Here is a 24,604-nt window from a genome sequence, read left to right on the forward strand (position 1 = left end):
ATATCATTTATTATTTTTTTACCCTTCCCTAATAACAACAAAAATAAGAAAATATTTACATTTCTTTTAATCTCTGTGAATAGATCACTTTGTACCATAGAGTAAAGTACTTAAATAGAGTTGTCAGTAACACAACCTATTTTTTTAAATGGCCATGAACGAGTACTGTTCTAGCCGTTCGTTTTACGTCAGTGTCAAAAAAGGTTGGATGCGTTTAATATTTGCTATCCATATGTTTGTTTTTGACAAGTCGGAAATACATGATTTATTTGAATTAGTCGATGAAATGTTGAGTATTTATTGGTAGAAGTGATTTCCTTCGGATAAAGAACTGTTAGCCTCATCGTACTCCGAAATACAAAGTATTTACGATTGTTTGAAAGATTTATCATCATAATATTTTTCTTTCGAGCAAATCAAACATTGATTTGTTAGTATTTATATATATTTAGTCTATAAATATATTATTTCAGAGGGTGTATGCTGGGTTTAACAATATAAGATACCGTATTTTGAAAATAATTTCAAAAGCTCGAAGTTTTTCGGCTTGCAAGAAAATGGCAAGCGATGGTAAACCGCCGGCTAAGAAGCAAAAATTGTCGCATCATTGGTCTCAGGGGTTGATAGCGAGCATGGCAGACCCCGAAAACATAGTCGAGCAAGATGACAAAGTTACGGTCATAAAGGATTCCTACCCTAAAGCAAAATTTCACTACCTCGTTTTGCCCAAAGAAGACATCAGCGGGATATTGAAACTTGACAAAGGTCATCTGGCACTCCTGAGACATATGGAGGACGTGGGCAAGAGGCTGGCTTCCACTGTGGAGGCCAATTTCAAAATTGGATATCACAGCGTTCCAAGTATGCAGAGGCTCCATCTTCATGTCATAAGCGATGATATGATGTCGCCGTGCTTGAAGACCAAGGCTCACTGGAACAGCTTCACTACCAAATTCTTTATTCCCTCGGAAGGTAAGAATACTACACATGTTTAAATTCTATTTTTACCATTCATTTATGGATACAATATGCCAAAATATTTTGGCATATTGCACATGGCTTAGCTCAACCACATTTTTACTTTGCATTTTGTTGTTTCGGAAAATATTAGCAGTACTTACTCATTTTGTTACGATTCTACAAATTACATATTTTGAACAATATTGTCATAATAGAAACTTGTGTTGTCAACCTTGTTGTGTTCTTTTTGGTATCTAATATATAGTAATCAAGGGAAGGATAAAAATCATACTTTAAACCAAAATTATTTGTGTTAAACCGGCTTGTTTCCCATCAAAATGAGAACTGCTGATGAATAGTTAGCATTGGATGTCCTTCATGCACACCTACGCCTGATACATCCCTTGTATTTCATTGGTTCGTTGCGTTTCACTTGAAAACAAGCCGTAAGAATAATCATTTCATTCAGATTCATTAGTTAAAATTCAACAAAGAAAATGCAGGCAAAGATTTCCACTGCATTGAGGATGTGTAGACTTAATACAATTCTCAAAAATGTTACCTTACCAGGCCCCAGAACTGTCGCAAACTTAGTAATGAGACCAACTTTAGATTTATAATGAAATTTTGTCATTTAGTGGTTTGGCTTAGTGAGGAATGCAACAACAGCTGGCAACATAGCAACCCACAGTCATAACTGTCGCCAATAAATGCCGATTTTGATGGCAAGGCCATGTACTTTACTTGTCTCCTAAGATCTGCCACCAAGATTTCCTCTTTCACAAGGTATAAAGTAGCCGACGCCCAAGATTGTTGATAATTTATCAGCAATTCTCGTATAAGCTGTGGAATGGGTCCCTGACTTGCAATCCCTGGGATGCAAAGGAGCTGGCAGCCATCAAAAGAACCTGGAGTGATATTGTGGATTTCTAATGCTCCACGTAGGAAAAGGGCTTGCATTAAGACATAAACAAAGAATTTATTTATTAATTTATTATTAAATTTATTCCAGATCTCATAAAAATGATTGAGAAGAACGATCACATAGCTAAAATCTCAGAGGCTCAGCACAAGAAATACATCGGAACACCCTTGAAATGCCATAAATGCAACTTTGCACCAAAAAATATGCCAACACTGAAGACACACCTAATCAGTCATATGTAAACAGGATATATATTTGTAGTATGTAACGTATCGATCGATGTTGTGGCTAGTCCTTTAATTATAAAATATTATTTATATTGTTGTTATTTTTTTTAAATGAATAAAGATCTGTTTTTTATTATACATACTGACTTTTAAATATTGCTTCTAAACTACAATGGTACACAGACTGGATAGAATGCAAGTATTTAATGCCTGTACACAACATGAGACTGATCAACTTGCCTTCATATAAGTTACGATCGAGATAATGATGCATAAAGGTAAGTCCGCTTTGGTAGTGTATTATCAGAGTATATGGCTACCATGGTGAAGGCCCCAGGTTCGATTTCTAGGGTGGGTCAATGTAAATATAAGTGATTTATCACTCTATTACTTATTTAATATCACCTAATGCGTCAAACTGATCATCTTGCCTTCCAGCTAATGCTGGCATTTTCCAGCTAATGCTGGCATCATCGAAGCAATCTTACGTTTATTCCTTAATAGGATAAACGTAGGATTGCTTCGATGCGATGGAGTGCCCTATTCGCCATTTGGTGTGGATAAGGGTTAGAGGTTCCCTATACACTATTGGGTGATGATAAGGAACAAATAGTAAGAATATATGTTTATAGAGATATGTTAAGGTTATGCTTGCATTACAAAATAGCTGGAGTAGTTATTATATAGACATTATATATCCGCCAATGTTCATCCGGCGTCAAATCTCTGGGTTAATGAACACACAATCTTGCCAGGAAACATTTGGAACCTACCCTGCAGTTCATTTTCTTATAATGGTTTGAAATAAAACAAGGTAATTAGAAAAGGTAATATACATGTATTATGATTACACATACATAATGTTTACATCTTCATAACATTCACATTCATCAACAAATAAAATACACCACAATGTTACAGTAATTTGTCAGTACATATTTTGTTTCCAAAACATTAGTGAATTTCTGATACATTTATTATATTATTGTTTTACTTTAGAAGCTATTTACAGAGTTTATTGTATTATTTTTTACATATAAATGAAGAACATCAATTAAAATATTAATGAATGATGAATGAGTACAAAATGTGTGAGATGGGAGCGTTACAGAAGTGTGCTAGTGTAAGCGTTATTTGAGCTTCATAATATACGTAAACTACTTCTAGGTTTCGTTGATTGCAGTAGATTTTAGTATCTAAGCATCCACACGAGGCTCAGAACACATCAGCGACTATTTACAGCGTTTGCCACATTTTCTGTCAACTTTTAATATTAATTTACCAAAATATATGATTTGTTTCATTATAATATTAAAAATTAATATACATAATGGAATACTTGACACACTAGGAGACTGATAATAAAACTTCTGATGAGGGATGAGTGATAACATTACTTTATAGCAGCAGAGAAAGTGCTGTTTTACTACATGGAATTACGAGTCCTTCATTAACCTTCATTCAGTCCTATGATAATACATACATTATGTTCAAGTTAAGGATTCTGCTATAACGACGATCATTTATTAACCGCGTTTTAACAAAACAATGTAATTTTGTTTAATGTTTGAATATGGTTTTACTGGCAGTTGTTAGATTAATCCAAATACAGTGATGCCTCGCATAACATACTTAGTTCGTTCCAGGAGCATGTTCGTAATGTGAAACGCCTTTTCCTTTAAAAAGACACGTTTATAAAAAATATTCATTCTGTACCATATAATATCATACTCCTAACATAAAAAAGATACATTTTATTTTATATTTTTAGTCAAACTTAGATTTAAGAGAGTCTACCGAGGCTTGTAGGATTAAATATTGTTCCATCCTTTGCTTCTCGGCTGTTGGCTTCTTGAAAAACCTTTCCAAGGTTATCTGTTTTACCCTCTTCTTCAACACCTTCCGGAAATAATGGACTCTATGTAGAGATCGTTGATCCTGTTGGCCTCAGCTGAGTTTGGATAGTGATTTTTGGTAAACTCCTGAACCTCTCCCCATTTGACTAGGATGTCCTTGTTGGCAATAGTTGACATTTGATTGCTCCTCCTCATTGTCGGATGAAGCTTGTCGTTGAGCGTCATCTTCTTGCTGGACTAGAAGGGCTTGGAGCTCTTAGTACAACTGCATTAGCTACGTGCAATCTAGGAGCGTTTGAGTGGTAAAACGAAATACGATATAGTCCGTTGTGTGAAGCAAGATTCGTTGTGTGAGTTACATAATGGGCGAACAGAAAGTTCGTTGTGCGCAGTGTTCATTATGCGAGGCATCACTGTAGATATTGGTCGATTGATCATCATGTTTAGTGATACGGCTGAATGAAGGTATAACCCATTATGTGCCAGGAAGATATTTACATTTGTCCACCTCTGCAGTGTAATGGTTTGCGCAATAAGCTATTGCGCTGGAGGCCCCAGATTCGATTTCCAGGGGGGGCAAAATAAATATTGGTGATTTTTCACTAAAAATTATTCAATATTACCCTGGACTGATAGCTGAAGTGCAGGATTGACCTGCCTTCATGTAAGTAAAGATCAAGATAACACTGTATTACTTGAATGCAGCACCCTTTGCACCTTTTGGTGGGGACACGGTTAGAAGAAGATATTTGTAATGGTGCTCAGGAGGTCGCATATGTTTATCTTATTATTTGAAGATTATTCCGTGAGATGTCTCTGCATGTTCCAGTATTGACACTTTAGAACTCTTGGCCATGGCTAGTACAATGAGTAGGAAAGTGATTTCATATGGCTTTATTTATTAGTTCAGAAAAACTAGTCAATAGTTTTCTTCGTAAAATAATTGTGTGCTGTTAATAAATTGAAGATAAAAAATAAAGGGTTGAATTTATTGACAATGTTAGTTCGAGTTGAGTATCGCATTCTCCCTTCCCCAGCCATGGAATGGGAGAGAATGATAGTCAACGTGGGAAGTAATTGTCTCTACTGCAATCCCAAAACAGCTAAGTGAGGTATAACAACAATGTAACAACAGTTAACAGCAATAACAATCCATCCAATAACATCACCAACAAATGTCATAAAGAACTACGAGTTGAAAAAAATATTCGGATCCATTCTAGGTAAAAATATATATATTTTTCTTTAAAATAATATAAAATATAATACATTTTTGTTGTTTCTTATTTTGCTACCTAATGGTGAACGAAATAAACTGTAAAAATTTAATCTGGACGCAATTTTACCAAAACAATGTGTAGTTCTCTGAATAATTCATGCATAATTCATCGAGACCTTGTCCCCGAAATAAGGGAAAATTATTTTAATCTTATTGAGTTATAAATGAGCGAATCTCCGATTTTTCTACTACGTATTACAGTCAGTTTAAGAATTCAATTAGTTTATTTAATAATTACATGGTAATTTATTCATTTTCTGTTTAGACTATTATTACGCTTAAAGTAATTGGTGTAAATATGTTCTCGTAGAATACTCTTATAGGATAAACACGAATACAGTTTCAAACCATCGTCCGCCGTCTGTAGACTTTGAGAATGCTTTACGATACAACACCGATACAGTTACGATGTTTTCCTTCGGTAGCACGGGGGAAAATGCAGCATATCGCATACCTTAACTTAATTACCACACATAATAATTATTAATACTATTTATCCATATTTGTCACAATCTGCCACCGCATAATGTCCGTCAATCATTTAAATTAATCAACATGGAGAAGTTGTCAACATAGGAATCAGAAATTTCTGACTTAAGCATATACAAGACAAAATATGCACAAATCTTTATGATCAATATATAAACTATAGTTTTTACCATACTGGTTTTTATATATACATATGCTTAGTACGAATGTAAGGCTACATTCACATGTTGATGTACCGCTTTAATTTTTTCGGTATTCAGTTTCAGGCAAACAAATGAATTGTGGACTCCATTGTATGCCCGCTATCCTACATAGAAAATATTGCTCACTCTTTTCAAGAACGTCATAAATAAAAAAAACTTGATTTTTCAGGAGAGCGTTTTTAAAGATTAAAAATATAACACAATGTATTAAAAATAAATGTCAAGCCACTTATTGAACTTTTTACTGTGCAACACATCTTTTTAGGTAAAACCTGAAGGTTTTTTTCTCCATTTGAAAAATATTTAATATATTTAAAAAAAATAATGAAACAAAACTTTTTCTTCAAAATGCAAAAACAACACTTTCTGCCCTATAGCGGGTAAATATTAAGTTAAAAATATGCTTCTTTTGCTGGGATATAGTACATTTTCTGGGCATTCTGAAAACATCCACAACTGAAAATTGTCGATTTTTGATTTATGACGTTCTTGAAAGGAGTGAGCGATATGTTTAAGTTTGTAATTTTCTTGGTAATTAAAGTATTCGTTGAAGATTTGAAACAGCATTTTTACAACATAATACAATTCGTGTGTTTTCAGTATTAATTTGAGAGCTAAAGTTGAATTTGTTTTTTATAAAATATGTGGCACATTTCTATATACTTGTAGTCTTCACAATATGTACATATTTTTTTATGGAATACCATTTACGATTACGAACAATAGTTCAACACTAATAAAACATTGTGTAATATAATAAAACCACAACTTCTCCATAAAGTAATGACTTTTCACAAATACAAATCCCGTGGCTATTGTAAAGTACACAAACTTAGCTAGTACTGCTTCATAAGAACAATGGAAGCTTCATCACATTTGAATTTAGTTCAACGGATAATTGTCATTATATTTTTTCTCTTCACCATCCTTGGGCTTTCGGATATCCGGGTTATATTCTTCAATACCAGTTATATACAAACGGAGGGATGTATATAATTTTACCAATCTGAATATAAACAGATATTTTGCAAATAGTTGCCATGGTGGTTGTTCGTTGATCACAGAACAGTTTCCATCTCCGCTATTTCCGTTCGGTGGTCCGGTCTGAAACAAAAAGGGGCGTGTTAGCAATGGAAAACAGAAGAGGGAAGATGATAACAACAACAAACAACCCTATAAGAAAAACTAACCAACCCTCACGCCGCTTCTCCGCAGGGGTAGGCAGAGAGAATAGAACGCCACACCACTCTGTCCTTGCAAACATTCTTCGCCTCTACCACGTTCATGCATCTCCTCATACATACCCACCGATTGTTTCGACTCCTAACCTGACCACTTTCAAGTATTTGGCATACTTGATCGTGCCAAATGTATTAAATTAATGTATTCATTCGAACCCTTATCCGCACCCCAATGGTGCATTCGGCACTGCATCATATAAACGCAGTGTTATCTCGATCGTTAAGACTTGAAGGAAAGGTGATCAGCCCTCCGCTTCAAGTACCAGTCCAGGGTAATATTGAATAAATATTAGAGTGAAAAAATCACTTATATTTATTAAACCCCCCTCTGGAAATCAAACCCGGGACCTCCAGAACGGTAGCCAAGCGCGCTGACCATTACACTACGGAGGCGGATTTAATGTATAGGATGTTTTTTATAAAATTTCGGTTTTAAACTGTCAACATTGTTTCTACAGACTATCAATTTGAGAGTTGACCTGTAGTATGTTTTGCCATTTCACCATAAATAGACTGAATGACCATTATGCACGTCGTAGGTTCAGTAAATGGGCCAAAAATAATATTCAGCTTGATCAATGCAGAATTTTGTTCACCGATGAGATACATTTTTTGGTTAAATGGCTGTGTCAATAAGCGGAATTGCCAAATTTGGAATGGAGAAAGCCCAAAAGCCTTTGTCGAGACGCCCTTACATCCATTAAAAGTCACTATTTTGTGTGCTTTTTAGGGAGGTGGAATCATTGGCCCATATTATTTTTAAAGAAGATGCCGGCCAGAATGATACGGTCAATGGAGAGCGCAACAGAACCATGCTTACTGACTTCTTTGTACCTCAGTTGAACGGCATTAATGTGACAGATCTATGATTTCGACAAGATGCCGCAACGTGCTACATTAATTTTTTGCGGGAAATTTGAATTTGTAAACCTTTAAAAAAAACACCTGTACATAATAGAAATGTAGAAGGTAAGGAAAAGTTGTTTGGACAAGTTAAAAGGTAGGTAGGTAAACAAAAAAACTCTAAAGGTGGAGACTGACCGGAGCATTTCGTCGTGACATAGCGTCGTAACATCGCTCGCGGTGAGCATCACCGAGCATCCGAAACTATGGATGGAGCGCTCGGCTCGGTGTACTGACTGCCTGAATGCTCGCATCGTTACGTGTTACGTTACGAAGAAATGCTCCGGTCAGTCTCCACCTTAACTACGACAGATTAAAACAATCTTATTGGGCACTGCATAATATCAAATTTCTAATTTTTCATCCATTTGAATGTAGGAATAAACTCACAATCATAAATTGAAGACCGTTTTTTTATTACTCTTCTGATTTTACTAATTCATTTCATACCTGTACAGATCTCTAGCACTGCCTCCGATATATTCCGGAGACAAGAGCTGACTCCTCGTCATGTCCCTAGTGCCAGCTCGAAGGAGATCAGAAGCGCTTGCAAGCCTAGAATGTGAAAGTTGACTTATTTTCTTAAACCAATTTAGTAAATTAAATTCACAGAATTATGATTACATGACACAAAAAAAGTGTACATGTATATCAATCGTATTTGTGTATTGAAAACTTGAGTAAATAATTTTTCAAAATCTAAAATTTACACAAGAGATACAATATTTACAAGTTTTCATTTAATATAATTAAAAAATGCCTTTCAAAAAGAGTCTTGTTGGTGAAATATTTTTTTAAAGAAAAAAAATAGGGCTTCCATAGAAACAAATGGTTTTGACATTGCCAGTTTTTTACCCCCTCTGCTTTTGCTCCCAATACGAACACTGCACTGGGAGCCGAACCCAGATTATCATGTATGGTAGCCAAACTTGCTAACCGTTATGCTCCGTGAAGTCGGACAAGATAAAAAGAAAAACATTTTAAAAATACAAAATGAATTCTGGTGATATTGATATAAGAAGTACATTTTTCAATTAAGTATGTATGGTTATATATTGGAAGCAATTTTCATTCCAAAATGCATATTTTTTATCCAGATAAATATGGATTCTATTAGGCAAAGCAAAGCATATCAATTTAAGGCATATACAGTGCTTGAAGCATACACTTGGTTGTTAAACAATAGCATTTTAGGCCACTGTGCTTAAACTAATATATATTTTTTTTCTAAAAATGAAAGCCGATGTAAACTGATATATGTTTTATGTATATTAATTAACCCTCTGTTGCGATCAATGATTTCTTTGGAGAAATCCAATTAGTATAATTACCAGTTACCATGACGATTTTTTCCACTTTTTTTTCTTCTTCTAACCATTATCTGCACCTGATGACGCATCGTTTCAATATTGCCAAGCAGTATTATCTTGATCGTTAATTGCATGAAGGCAAGTTGATCAGTCCTGCGCTTCTTTTTACTAATTTAGGGTGGTATAAAATAAATATGAAAGTAAACAAATACTTAGACCCCCTTGGGAATCGAACCCAGGACCTCTAACACTGTAGCTAAACCCGGTAACCACTGCACTACGGAGTCAGACAATCCATTTTTACCAAGTCGCTATTCTCGATACGTCAAATACGAGTATACCCAGTGGCGTGCAGAGTTTTTAATCAAGGTAAGGTTGGGTAAGGATAAGGTATAGTAGGCACTGGTCGTGTTTCTATATTCTTCTACAAACCATTATCCATACCCCAATGGTGCCTAGGGCACTGCACCATATAAAAACAGTGTTATCTTGATCGTTAATACACGAAGGAAAGGTGATCAGCCCTCCGCTTCAGATACCAGTCCAGGGTATTATTGAATAAATATGAGCGTGAAAAGATCACTTTTATTTATTTGACCCCCCTTGGGAATCGAGCCCGAGACCCCAAGAACAGTAGGCAAGCGTACTGACCATTACACTGTGGAGGGGGACATCGAACACGAGTAATCCAGGGAAGGCACTGCTTTTCTGCATATATATTGTGCGCCTCTGAGTATACCTATATATCTATATAGCTATCTAGCTATGGAACATCTGGATTTTTTACAGCCTGGTTTAATTTGCACGAAAAAACGTTATATTGAGGATAGAGTAGGTTAGATATCTGTATAAAAAATAAATAAAACATCTAAAATTTCAATGTCTGAAGCTTGCCGCAAAAACGTTTGAGTAAGTTGTAGTAATCATTCAAGTTAATTTACAGCATAATAATGAAAGGTACCAGTAATGAAAGGTGGCATGTATCACTCGATTTTGGGTGTTTTGCTGATAAAAAAAAAAGCTTGCCGTTAACACTATAGATTTGTACATTGGTATATGGTTTTCAAATTTTTGTTTATGTTTCTAAGCATATCTTCACTTTACTATTCTTTTTTGACATCTCATCAAAGATGAAGAAGAATATGGAAGTCTGGGCATTTACGGGGCTTACGACTGTCATAGGCTGGTTTAAGTGATCACTTTACACACGTGTAACATTCACCAATTCTACCCATTATTGACAACCACACTACTCAAATTCTTGGAAGTTCTACATATATATATGAACCAATTTAGAAACTTTGTTCTTGAATCACTAGAACTTCACTAGAGACATCTATTGGTGAGATGTAAAGAAGCTTTTTTATTAAGCAGAAACTCTTATATTAGTATGTGAGATCCGAATCCTGGATTATAATCACACACATGAGAAACGCCAGAAAATACCATTTTCATTTTTATTATTAAGCTTATAATTTGACCAGATAATTTATTTACAACATTTTGAGTGTGTCCAAATACTTGTTCACAAAATCTGGATTATCTCCAATTACAGGAGTTATTTTCATATTATTTTTTGACATCTCACTTTTCTACTTACACTTCTCTAGGATCTTTGATATAGATTCCCTACTTACTCAAGTACTTGTAAAATATTCACAGTTTTTTTTGCTGGTGGTGGATTTCAGTTACCAGATACTAACCTGAGTTTGTTTTATCTCTACTATAAATGGTTATTATTTAACATGAAAGTATGGTTATATTTTGAATAAGAAGCAATACATTTATACAGTGATTTAAAGCTATATTTTTGATAAAAATAACTAAAACGACATAAAATAATGTAACAAAAGCAGTTTCACAATCAACAACCATTCTTACTTATGTCTGTTATATTTATAAATGGTAAAAAAAAATGTAAATGATTATGTGTTTAAAATCCTTAATCTCCTCAAGTAATTCACCGATTGCTTAGAAATTGGTCGAAATCACACACATTTTCAAAAAACATGGTGTTTGAAAACGCGTTTGATTTCATATATGGTACACCGGTGAAAGGTATTTTTACCTGTGACAGTAAAAATATGTATTTTTTTATTTGAAAACACATTTTTGACCGCAATGGCAGCAAATTCTGTGGAACGTAAAAGCAACAGACGCAATAAACATTGCTTATGGCGGACAATAAGCTTCTTGACAGCTGCTGTTACTTAGCATTTTCAATATATTTTTTTAATGCATTCTTGTTTTATAGATATTTATCATCTTCATTGCTTCACAAGCATTGTGAAATTAAACATATTAGAAATGTATGCAATCTCTTTTCTTTCTTTTCTATTTAACCAGATTGAACAACAACAATGCATAGCCGGGAACAGCTAGTATGTTATAAATATACAATTTTCATATTTTTTTAAAAACCTTATCCGCACCCCAATGGTGCATAGGGCACTTCATCATGTAAACGCAGTATTATCTTGATCATTAACACATGAAGGAAAGGTGATTAGCCCCCTGCTTCAGGAAATATTAAAGTGAAAAAATCACTTATATTGGACCCCCCCCCCCTCCTGGGAATTGAACCCGGGACCTCCAGAACGGTAGCCGAGCGTGCTGACTATTACACTATGGAGGGGGACATAAATACTATAAATATGTTTATTTTCTTTATATAAATCTGGGAGTAATGTAATGTTGTGACACAAAAAACCAAAGCATATTTTATATCAAATAACATAGGCAAAGCACAAACCAGCAATTATCACATCAGCCGGCTTATTCTAAGCAGTATATATATGTTTATTGGAACAAGTGCTATATACATCACTCTTATCTACAGTTCACATGGGAAACAGAAAAACAACATAAACTTACAACATATCTAAAAATACCATCCCAAATATAGTAAGCAAATCCTTTCCAATTCACATCTGCTGTCTTATTGATTTTCCGCAACAATATTATTTCACCGAGTTTCACAGGCTCTGACATAAACCAAAATGTGTAACTTAAGCTTTCTTAGCCTAAAAAAATATACATAGTAACAAATGTTCAAAAATTAAAATGATCTATGATTTAAGTGCAGTAATACCCCGCTTTGCGCAGGTAATCCGTGCCAGCAAAATGGCGCGCTAAATGAATTAACACTAAACGGGATCTATTTTATGCATATAAATAACAATGGTATGGCAAAATGACACTTCCTTGCACAAATCGCTCACTCCTTTCAAGAACGTCATAAACCAAAAAACTAGATTTTTCAGGAGAATGTTTTTAAAGTTTAAAAATATAATACGATGTATTAAAAATAAATATAAAGCCACTTATTGAACTTTTTACTGTGCAACAGATCTTTTTAGGTAAAACCTGAATGTTTTTTCTCCATTTGAAAAATATTTAGTATATTTAAAAAAATAATTAAACAATACCTTTTCTTCAAAATGCAAAAACAACACTTTCTGCCCTGTAGCGGGTAAATAATTAAGTTAAAAATATGCCACTTTTGCTGGAATAAAGTACATTTTCTGGGCATTCTGAACACATGCACAACTGAAAACTGTCGATTTTTGATATATGATGTTGAAAGGAGTGAGCGATATGTATTTGCAAAGCTACCACTAGTAAGATTTAGTTTTGATATTTTTATAGAGTGTACAAAATATGTGATATTTACTTATTGCTCCCTTATGTGTCCACCTGCATAGTGCAGTGGTTAGCGTATGCAGCTACTATGCTGAAGGTCCCGGGTTTAATTCCCAGGGAGGTGGGTCAACATAATAAATGAGATTTTTCACTTTAATATTGATTGAACACATTCTGTGCTTAGAACACGCCTAATGTGTCCATATATGCCACCCATTTTGTGCACAGGTCCTGCACAGTGTGTTCGTAACTGAATAATGGTTGTTTTAAAGAATTATATAAAATAAACCTAAGCATTACTAGTGTTGTTAGTTTTTTTGCATCGGCGCATTTGATCATTTAACAAGGAATTTGCACATTATTTACAATGTGCATATTCCTTCACATACACACAACGCTATTTAAAATGTAAAGCAAATATGTATGTCTAAAGGCAGCTAGCTATTTGTACACATTTTAGTTTTTGTCCTCTACTATTTGCGCTTGAGGAACTCTATGCAGCACGATCCCGTGTATATCCACGCAGTCAGTTGTAAAAAATAAGCGCGTTTCTTTAACCATTTATTGATAAGCTTACAACGTTAATATCATCAATTTTCCCATTATTTAATTTCTCCCATAATGGTAAATATTTTCACAAATGTATATAGCGCAGCATCCATTTTGTCTTTGTTTTTTGGTATTGTCCATAGTGTTTTCTGTCAGTTTTGTCCTATTTTGTGATAAACCGTTCATTGTCGGTTTTCAGTCGTACATCGATGTAGCAGAAATCAGTCTGTCTCTGTCATATATCATGCTGATGCATGGTTTCGTTATTTATGTTTACAATTCCAATTTACCGTCATATTGAAATGTTGACAGATTGCAATTCTGAAAATATTGACTGGTCAGCCATATACATTCATAAAGTCATTTGTGCGTTTACCAGTCATAACAGATATTTAACAACAAAAAAGTACCTTTTAATTTTTGTCATTTCATATTACCAAGGCATATATTAGCCATTGGGTTATGGAAAATATCATAAAAGTATACTTGCATTCATAAAATATATCTTTCACTCTTAAGCCACATTAAGGCACGCTAGTATCCAGAATTCAAATTTCAATTGAGAGGGACTTTTTACTTTCAAAACAGGTACTTTCAAGAAGACATTTGAATAGGCAGGTACCTTTTATATCATGCCATAGCCACTTTGTCACAATCCGGATATACAAAACAGCAGGGATAAGGAAACGCGCTTATTTAACTTTTCCAGAAGTATGTTTGTAAATAAACATCGCTGCAAATTTTAATCAAAGGAGTATCGATATTAATGAACGTCGAAGTCCGTCTGTTTGTTGGTATGATGTAACTTGTATACTAATGACATCTGTCGATATTTGTATGTAATTTTGTCATAATTTAAAAATATTGTATTTTTTTTTATAATTCTTCATAATACATAGATTTCATGAATTTTTTTAATGTAAATGAAACCAAATCCCCAGCGAAAGTCAGATATCAATTATTTTACTGCCGGAAAGATTAACCTTTTCCACTCTGACCATTTTTTCTCATAACAGATCAGCTACTTTGATCAAAAAAATGCGACGTTTTTCTACCATTAAAAAAATATTTTGGTTCCCTAATTTTGGGACACTGTCTGATAATTCGTATGACCATGTTAATTAAGACAAATTGTATTTATCTGAAATATTTTTTGGTAGAATATACTTGGGTGATAGAGAAATCAGTGATTAAGTTATACCTGCGCCGGGCCAGACATTGTGGCCCACGGAGCTGCCTACTAGAATCATACGGGCCAGAATGTCTGGCCTACAGAGTGGTAAGAGTTAAGGAATTAACTTCCGTGGATAAATACATGGAATCGGGCTGGTTTCGATTAGCAACTGAAATTTTGATGGCGTCTTTATTTGGGATGTGGACTTACTCCGCAATGCGTGACTCGCTGACCGAGAATCCCTTGCAAGTTAGTGCTTCGGGAGGAGACTCTGCCGGAGCTGGTATGCACGGCCAACACGACGCACCTTCCACACCCCTACCCACACCAGCCCCCATTATAATTTACATCGTAACAAATCAACTTTGGCCATTAAATCCTAGACTTAATAACTCATAATATGCAGTCAATTGTGGCTATGCTTCTACTTGTGTTAAAGTTAAAACGGCATATAGTGGAAAATATTTTAACAAGGCTTTAAAATGGACTGGACCAAATTAGGGACCAATCGTGACGACTTTGGACACATTTGCTCCAGTGTTTGCATCTGTACCAGATATTTTCTCAGGTATACGACATGCTAATCAACGTTCTATTTTAATTATACAAGTACCTAACAAGAATCTATGGTATATAATTTTTTTCTACAAGTTTTTTATTGTTCATCCCTCTAGCAGATGAATTAAGAAAATAATAAAACTTTTACTGTGCAGGAAAATTCACATTACATCTCGACCCCGGGTTTTTGGAGGAGTTGAACATCTGTATATAATAAGTCGTCTGTGTGACACTAAATGAACTGACACAAGAACTTAATGATACCTATAGATCTTTCTTTGGGATGAACCAATGTTGTTAACTATTCGTGCATTAGTCTTTTTTATCTCAATTCGTCCGCTAGAGGGATGAACAAAATAAAACATTGTAGGATAAAAAGTAATAGATATCCATAAGGTATGAAGAAGAAAGGACAATGATTAGTACATTGTATACCTCAAAAAATATCCAGTGTGGAAGCAAATGAGTCTGCATTATCATAATTCGTCCCCTGGAATGCCACTTCAATGCATAATATAAATACATAGTTGCACATATATCTCTGGGTTATAAGATTACATCAAATATAGCTTTGAAATAGAATGAGAGCTGTTTCTAACTGCTGGCGGAATACCAACCAATTCGTCTGGAATACACAACTCTTTTAGACACTCTGAAGCCAAATTATGTATTGATTTAAAACAAAAGTAGAGAGAGGTTATACTTTATCCTTTGGGGAAAGCGTAACCAGTGCAGTTGGTGAAGTAGTGGGGTGATGTGACTGAATTTACAAATTCCGAAAATCGGACACATTGCAGCATTTCACAATGATTGCAGTCGAGTAATTTTATTGAGCAGAGAAATATACATATACGTGGCTTTTATTGGTTTTTGCTTATAAGAAGGAGAAGTAGTAAATGATGCACTGGGCACTGAGGAACAAATGAGCTATAAAGAATGGAAAAAATCCTCATTAAGGCCGTTTTTCCACAACACGGAATTTTACCCTCCAGCACGTCAGTTAGCGTTTTAAAACGACGATTGGCTTGGATTGGCTTGTGCTTTTGTCCATCTTTTCTCGGATCGGTGCGTGAACACGTTGCGCGTAAATTTGATCACACCAAACTGTCGTAGTCGCTTTAATTTTTCAAAACCGGACTGCCGGATGGTAAAATTCCGGGTAGTGGACAAGCGCCCTAAGAGACCGCCTCCTGACAGTAAAATTAAAGACACCAATCCTACAAGAGATAGTTACGAGGAGTCACATGGAAGACAGTCTTATAGTAGTTTCTATTTTTATTACTTTCCTGTAAACAAGTTCCATTAGAAGGTAATCTCAACATTAAAGTGCATAAAATTTTTGCATATAAAAATTACTTGAGAAAAAAACATGCGTAAATTTTACCACATCTGTGCGAATCTAAAAAGGTACTTGAAAACACAAAAAATAGAGTTTGCATTAATAAAAAGGAACAAGTAATACTACCTACTCAAAACAAGAAAGCCAGATTAAAATTTTATTAAATTTTCAATAAATAAATCAAAATTAAAAAAAGTTATATCCAATCTTTATACATTGTGTATGAAGTATTTTTTCTTTGTTATCTATCTATCTGCACTCAAGTGGTGCATAGAGCACCATATGTGATTGACGCGGTGTAAATTAAGTTTTTATATAATTAATATATTCTATATAATTTTTCATCTTCTTCTTCTTGGTATATGCCTTGTGACCTGTTTTTAAGAGGGATTAACTCCCTGTGATCTGTTTTTAAGAGGGATTAACTCCCTGTGATGTCGATACCCAGGTGGCAATCCGTTTCTTTGGTGGTCTACCCGGAGTCATCTCCTAAGGGGTTGGCCGTACAGTGCGATGTGGGGGAGTTTGGATGGTTCCATTCTCCTCACATGCGCATACCATTGTCTCCTTCGTTGCCTTCCCCACCTAACGACATCTTCGATTTGTGGGTAATATATCCAAAATTAAACAAGGTTTATTGGATTGAATTCTACATTTATTTATCTATATGTTAATATGTGACAAACACGAGTGTTTGATAATGTCTTAATAATACACATATAAACACATACATAAATAAATGTAGAATTTAATCCAATAAACCATGCTTAATTTTGGATATATTACCCAACAATTCAACATGGAATTCTACCAACTGTCTGCAGTTACAATAGTCTTGTATATTTCCCTGATCACGACGTTTCATATTCTATCTCGAAGACTCTTGCCTGATATGCTTCTTAGGGTCTTCATTTCTGACACTCTATATAAATTTTAATAAACAAATTACCAGGAGATCATATTACCGGGAGTTGAGTATGTGATGGTTTACCTTCTGTGCGGCGCCTTCACTCCGTGGGCTTCCATCTCCTTGAGCAGCTGGCGGATGCGGAGACGAGCCAGCTCCAGCTCGTGTCTGGCTTTCCACAGCCGAGTGTCGCACTGCGGGTCCTGGCACCTGTTCTGACGGATTATGTCGGTGGCTTCGTATACTGCTCCGCGGAAAGTCAGTGACTTGCCTGAAATTATGGAAATAGTGATCGATGAATGAAACTTCCATAGTGGCGATAGTGAACTATAACAGCAACATTGATGCTCTTTTGACGGAAGGTTCAAAATCAAGTTTTTTTATTGTTTGCTTATGTAAGCATATTAATTGATATTTAAATATATATCTAATGATGAGATGTCAAAAATAATTTGAAAATAATTCTGTAATTGGAGATAATCCAGATTTTGTGAACAAGTATTTGGACACACTCAAAATGTTGTAAATAAATTGTCTGGTCAAATTATAAGCTTAAATAATAAAAATGAAAATGGTATTTTCTGGCGTTTCTCATGTGTGTGATTATAATCCAGGATTCGGATCTCACATACTAATACAAGAGTTTCTGCTTAGTAAAAAGCTTCTTTACATCTCACCAATAGATGTCTCTAGTGAAGTTCTAGTGATTCAAGAACAAGGTTTCTAAATTGGTTCATATATACAGAACTTCCAAGAATTTGAGTAGTGTGGTTGTCAATAATGGGTAGAATTGGTGAATGTTACACATGTGTAAAGTGATCACTTAAACCAGCCTATGACGGTCGTCAGCCCTGTAAATGCCCAGACTTCCATATTCTTCTTCATCTTTGATGAAATGTCAAAAATAATATATATCCAATAACCAAATTATTATCAATTAATTATAATAACTAACATTTACATATTTATCTTATATTTTAATATTGTTATATTGTTAATATTGTAATATTAAATATTATAAATATTGTTATATGAAAGGTGTTCCTTTACAATGATCTAAACATTCATTATTAAATTCATTCTTTCCAAGTCAATGTTTCTGTTAATAAAAACTTACTATTTTCAAACGTAGATGTTGCCGAAGAAGTAGCACACCGTAGACTTTTTCAATTAAAGCATAAATATAACTTCCGGAATTTGAGTAGCGTGCTTGTCAATCATGAGTAGAATGGTGAATGTTATATGTGTATAAAGTGATCATGTAAACTAGCCTATTACATGTCGTAAGCCTTGTAAATGCCCAGACTTCCATGTTCTTCATCGCCTTTGTAGAGATATCAATAATAAATAGTATTAATTTTTGAATAGCAGCATCGTTGCAGTAAATGAGCGATCTTAATTTGTAAGCGATTAAAAAAATCAATTTTACTATTTTCATAGATAACAAAGTGCATAGATTTTCGATTTTTAGTGCGTTGGTCTATAGGGGTAAAAAATACCAGTCTGAAATGTGTTAATTTTGAGTATGCAAGTAATTATGCACCTGAACATATTTTTTGAAGAAAAAGTGTAACTTATAGTCAAATTGTAAACGAAAACACTTGTTTTTTTTTATCACTTGAGTTTTATATTTATTTTTAACAACTTGTTTCGAAGGTTACTGTTCTTTCATTGACAGGTAAATAGTAATACTATTCACCTGTCGATGAAAGCAACTGCAGCTTTTGAAACTAGTCGTTAAAAATAAAAATAAAATACTCAAGTGGTAAAAAACAAGAGTTTTCATTTACAATGACAAAGTGAAGTCCGAAACAATAAATAAAACATCTGACAGTCAGTAAAATATTGTAATGTAATGTACAGTTTCACTGATTTCAAGCGCTTAATGGTAGGGACTGACAGGAGCATTTCGTTGTAACGTCGTAACATCGCTCGCGGCAAGTGCTCGGCTCGCTGTACTGAAGTCCCATAAGGGGTTATGTGAGTTGTCAGAAGTATAAGAAATAATATACAGTGAAACCTTTATCTATCGTTCCTCGAATAATCGTTTTCCCAGATGTGTCGTTTATTTCTTCTATCCCGACTTAATTTCATACTAAACTAAACCGCATCGATCGTTTCTCTATCACCATGTACCGCATTTATCGTTCGAATTAAGCTGCATATTTGATACATTTTGTCTGTTTTTTTTCACATTATTTCTAATTTTCTCACATTCAATGGCAACGTTTGGGATATAAACTACCGAAAGCTTGTGTAACCGATAGCAGGAGAGGACGATATTGATGAAAAGGAGCCGCTAGCTGTACCTGCATTTCCAGAAGCGTGCACACTATTTGAAAGAAAACTTTCTACAACGCACATTCAATAATTGATGCTGAAAAAAATACTATTTGCAAAGCCGAAAATATACAATTGACTTACAAAAATAAAACAGTTAAAAAACAAAAGTATTTTTTTAAATTCTATTCAGGTTTGTATTTTTTTTAAATAAATACATTTGCATCTGAAACATGTATTCTTCTTAGAATTTTAGCCTACGAATGGTTATGCAGATTGGGAGGACGGTATCTTTTAATCGGACGGTATCTTAATCCCGCATTCATTGTTTTCCCGCATTCATAGTTAATTTTAATAGGTCCCTTTTTATCAAACGATAGATAGAGGTTTCACTGTACTATAATAATGTTGTGTTACCCATGGAGAGAGAGATGAGGGCGCAGCAGCCGCCCTGGTCCGACTTGGCGAGGTGCTTGCGCAGGTACTTGAAGTACATGTGCTCCATGAGCAGCAGCAGGGCGGCCAGCAGTATGCCGGCCATGAGCAGGAGGAAGGCGGACAGGAACTGCTCCAAGGCCAGGGGGTCCGATGACTTGTGCTCCTGCTTCCCCGGCTTGCATGATCCTGTCATCCAGTATCTGGAAGAATGTTTTGGTAAAGTAAATATGTGAGCGCTTTGGTCTGGTCCTAGAGAAGTCCGTTTATTTTTTTATTATTTTGCATTTCACAATATGTTATAATTACAAGTACAAAAAAATATTAAATATTAATTTTAACAAAATCAGCAATATTTTTCTCAAATATTAACCGATTTTTTTTTTCTGGTGTCGGTCGACAACAAATCAAACGCACTCATAGTACAAGTAGAGGGTCACTCTGAAAATCACTTATACTTATTTTGATTTCTATAGGAATCAAACCCGGGACCTTAAGTATGATAGCCAAACATGGTAACCACAACACTACGGAGGCTGTCTCAATAGTGCTTTTATTATACTTCTTACTCTGCAGGCGCCGTAGCGTGATTGGGTAGACGTTCGACTGCAAAACTGATGTCGGCAGTTCGATTTCCGGAAATTGCAAAATGAATTATTTATTTTCAATTTGTTTAGGTGTTTGTGTTGTATTTTTCCCATCTGCTTTCCTTTTCCTTACTAACCTACCTGCAGACAAACTTCTAAAATAAAGACTTTGCAGGTTATTCCATTAAATAAATTTTAAAAACTTATTTCGTTTGTACCTGGCTATAGTAAAGTTCTAATTGAAAGCACGGGATGGAAAATCTTAAGGAAATAATATTTCAAAGCCTGTATTTTAAAGGCTGACTGCATGTAGTATTCATTCATTCAAACCCTTAACTGCACCCTAATGGTGCATAGGGCACTGCATCATATAAACGCAGTGTTATCTTGATCGTTAACACATGAAGGAAAGGTGATCAGCCCTCCACTTCCGGCACCAGTCCAAGGTAATATTAAATAAATACAAGAGTGAAAAAATCACTTTTATTTATTTGATCCCCCCTGGGAATCAAACCCGGTACCTCCAGTACGGTAGCCGAGCGTGCTGACCATTACACTACGAAGGCAGAGGCGGAGGCATGTAGTATGGGAAAGGTAATTGTAAAAAATATGTCAACACCTAGAACAAACAATTCAAGAAAAATATTTATTAAATTCTTCCTCCTATTGTCGGGAATCAAACCCGCAACTTCAGTGGATGGTCTTCTACCGTTACGGCGCTTGCTATATATTTATGAAAATGTATTACCTTCTCAGTCTCTCGAGATCACCGTTTGCCCGAAAGTCGAGTAATCTTTTGTTGAACATTTTGACATATTTAGAGTTCCTGCTGAATGCCAATCCATAGCCAGTCATCGCGTACCATGCACCTACTGTGAGCAATCTGCAGTCTTCATCCTGGAAATATAGGCAAAAAAATCAATTTGCATTTCAAAGTATAAACATCAGTTATGGTACAAGAAATTAACACTATCTTCATTTTCTTCTTCTTAATGTTTACTGGTGGCGTGTTGTCTTCAGATTATCCTGCAACATGGACTTGCAGTTGAGTAATCCAATTGCAAATCACGTTATGTTAAAAAAATTACTTTTTAGAAAATGGCTCCAATCGATAGAATATAAAAAATATTAACGTCCATATTTAACAAAACTTGTTAGGTAAATAATAAAATGGAATAGAAAAATCAATACTCTTGCAAAACTCGCTATGCCGGTAGACAGTTCACTTTCTAAATTCTGTCAAAAAAGTTCAAATCGTTAGAAGAATCAATATTATACCGGCTGCCTCCATTGGCTAAAAAAGTTTATTTTTTAACCCTATGAGGTTTGCAAGTGGACTACTCAGTTATCCAATAATCTTAAGGAATATTATCCAGGTAGGCAGTCCAAATGTATCACTAACTTCCACTATCTACTCTTTTCATATTTCTTGTACTTTCTTACCCTAATCTAACAATGTCTAATTTCAATGTTTCAAAACACATATACCTTCTGAGCCTCATCTGCATTCAATGGTGCATAGGGCAATACATCACATCAGTGAAGTATTATTTTGATCATTGATTATATAAAAGCAAGGCAATCTACCTCAGTTACCAGTTCAGAGTGATATTAAATAAAAATAAAAATTAAGAGTGAAAAATAACTTACATTATTCACAACATTTCTATGTCCAAATACTAGTTCACAAATCTGGGTTTTCTCAACAGAGATGAAGAAGAATATGGAATTCTGGGCATTGTTTACAGGGCCTATGACCTGTCATAAACTGTTTAAGTAATCACTTCACACACATGTTACATTCACCATTCTACCCATGATTCAAGGGATTACTTAACCAACCTAGGACAGGTCATAAGCCCTGTAAATATCCAGACTTCCATGCCAAAAAAAATGCACTTTTATTACATTTATTTTTACCTCCCTGAGAATCAAACTCAGAACGGTAGTTAGAAGTGGCAACCACTACGCCACAAATATTTACTTATTACTGCAACCAAAAGTAACTTTAGTTTGGATCTAAGTATTGTTTTTGTCCACCTCTGTAGTATAGTTCAGTGGTTAGCATGATTGGCTACCATGCTGGAGATACCCGTTCAGTTCCCAGGGTTCAGATCAGTTGCATCGATGCAGTGTGACATTGATCATTAATTACTTGAAAGCTTCATGATTGGTACATACCTGCGACACCAAATAGTCCAACACTGTTCCATCGTAAATAAATGCATCCATTTCTCCAGTCAACACTGCACCTATACCATCAGCGACGCTTGTTTTGTTATACCTGCAATGTTTAAAATGCAGCCATATTAAAATATAATATTATAATATTTTTTATGTGAAGGGAATATGGAAGATGTCTGAGAATTTTAATGTTACAAAATATAAAGTTATCGGCATTCACTTTGTGGTAATACTTATCCATTTCAAATTTTAATATTACTTGGCAAATATAACTATTTCTTATAATCTACTGTGATACGTATTTCTATGCATTCAGCATCATCACATGTGTGTCGGGTTGTGGTCCCGTGGTTAGTGTCGCAGACTCTTAAGTCTGAGTTTTTCAGTTCTAATCCACTCTACCACCATTCGATACCTATTTCTAATAATGAGCCGGCTCACAGAAATAGTATGAATTTGAAATATTTGTGTAAATAAAAAAAATCTATTTAAAAAAAATACTAAATGGATTGATAACGATGGTGAAATAATCTAAAAATATGCCTTTCACAACAGATTTTAAGAAATAGCATTACTTACCAAGTAAAATTTAAATAAAATTATACAAAGGTATCACTTTAGTCAGCCAACGACAGGTCGCGAGTGCTTTGACGGCCCAATCTTTCATATTCCTTTCGTTTACGTAGATACTTTGTCTCTGTTGATACATCTTATATGTTTTGATATTTTCATCTGATATTAGTGAGGAATCGAAAAAAGGAAAATAATAAGCTGTCAAATTTACGCGCCTTTTAAAAATTAATGAAAGCATAGACAATGTGCAGAAATTATAGATTTTATGCCCAATTCATACTTGTTTTGGAAATTTCGTTAGAAATATCTAGGTAGGTACCTTTTAAACCTACAAATGGAAAAAAAGTAAGGTATGGCGGGTTTTGATTTGTTAATTTTTTTTACGAGCTTTCCGTTACAAGGTCAAACTTTCAACAGAAGCACTGAATACCTCTGATATTAATAAAATTTTAACTTACGTTCTCATGTAAACATGCATTTCCTTGAAATATCTGGCCAGTGTAGAATCTGTATGGCTCCAAGGAATAGTTCCAAACTTGAATGTTGGTTTGTGCGAAAACGGGCGAGCCAGTCTATGGTCATCTAGTCCAGAGAATTCATGGAATTCTTCCCTGTAACATAAAGGCAATAACAAGAGTTTAGTCATTTCTCTGTATCATCATAACACTGTTATCGAACAGCATAACATTGTCATCGAACTGATTGATGCTTCTGTTAGGGTTAAACATGCTTAGCGGATATTTCTCTTACCTGGTTATCATGAAGGCTGCCAAGTTGGCAGTGTAGATGGCAAGAAACACTACAGCAAACATGGCCCACACATTGGTCATGAACCGAGCGGTAAATCCACGGGGAGAATCCACATGTACTGCAGCCTGAAATCATTAAACGTTTTACTGATGAGTTTTGATGAAAATTTCATTTCGAAAAATTATTTTTTGAGACCCGCTTTTAACTTAAAAGTTGCATTTTTAATTTAAAAA

The 24,604-nt window shown here is 34.8% G+C and overlaps 2 protein-coding genes across 3 annotated transcripts in view; one reads left to right on the forward strand and one right to left on the reverse strand.

Moving 5' to 3' along the window:
- Positions 1-193: 193 nt before the first annotated feature.
- LOC148305617 (aprataxin-like) lies at positions 194-2,250 on the forward strand. 2 transcript variants are annotated; one of them, XM_088266419.1, is made up of 3 exons: positions 194-362; positions 474-972; positions 1,973-2,250. In XM_088266419.1, the coding sequence occupies exons 2-3, from the start codon at positions 558-560 to the stop codon at positions 2,125-2,127; spliced, it is 570 nt and encodes a 189-aa protein (XP_088122545.1). In that variant the 5' UTR covers positions 194-362; positions 474-557; the 3' UTR covers positions 2,128-2,250. The 2 variants fall into 2 exon arrangements, with proteins under 2 accessions (XP_088122545.1, XP_088122544.1); XM_088266418.1 differs by having other exon boundaries at positions 194-972.
- Positions 2,251-6,945: 4,695 nt separating this feature from the next.
- Nmdar2 (glutamate ionotropic receptor NMDA type subunit 2) overlaps positions 6,946-24,604 on the reverse strand; it is a 344,677-nt gene continuing 327,018 nt past the window's right edge. Inside the window, exons 12-19 of the mRNA XM_088266416.1 lie at positions 24,372-24,496; positions 24,080-24,232; positions 23,046-23,148; positions 21,613-21,761; positions 20,260-20,480; positions 17,647-17,833; positions 8,534-8,638; positions 6,946-7,043 (exon numbers count right to left, since the gene is read on the reverse strand). Of these exons, the coding sequence (XP_088122542.1) occupies positions 6,998-7,043; positions 8,534-8,638; positions 17,647-17,833; positions 20,260-20,480; positions 21,613-21,761; positions 23,046-23,148; positions 24,080-24,232; positions 24,372-24,496 (1,089 nt within the window). The 3' untranslated portion in view covers positions 6,946-6,997. The remainder of the gene's footprint in view (positions 7,044-8,533; positions 8,639-17,646; positions 17,834-20,259; positions 20,481-21,612; positions 21,762-23,045; positions 23,149-24,079; positions 24,233-24,371; positions 24,497-24,604) is intronic.

Source organism: Brachycentrus maculatus, unplaced genomic scaffold (assembly GCF_059751285.1).
Source record: "Brachycentrus maculatus isolate JH-2025_06_01 unplaced genomic scaffold, ASM5975128v1 h1tg000268l, whole genome shotgun sequence".
Lineage (NCBI taxonomy): Eukaryota > Metazoa > Arthropoda > Insecta > Trichoptera > Brachycentridae > Brachycentrus > Brachycentrus maculatus.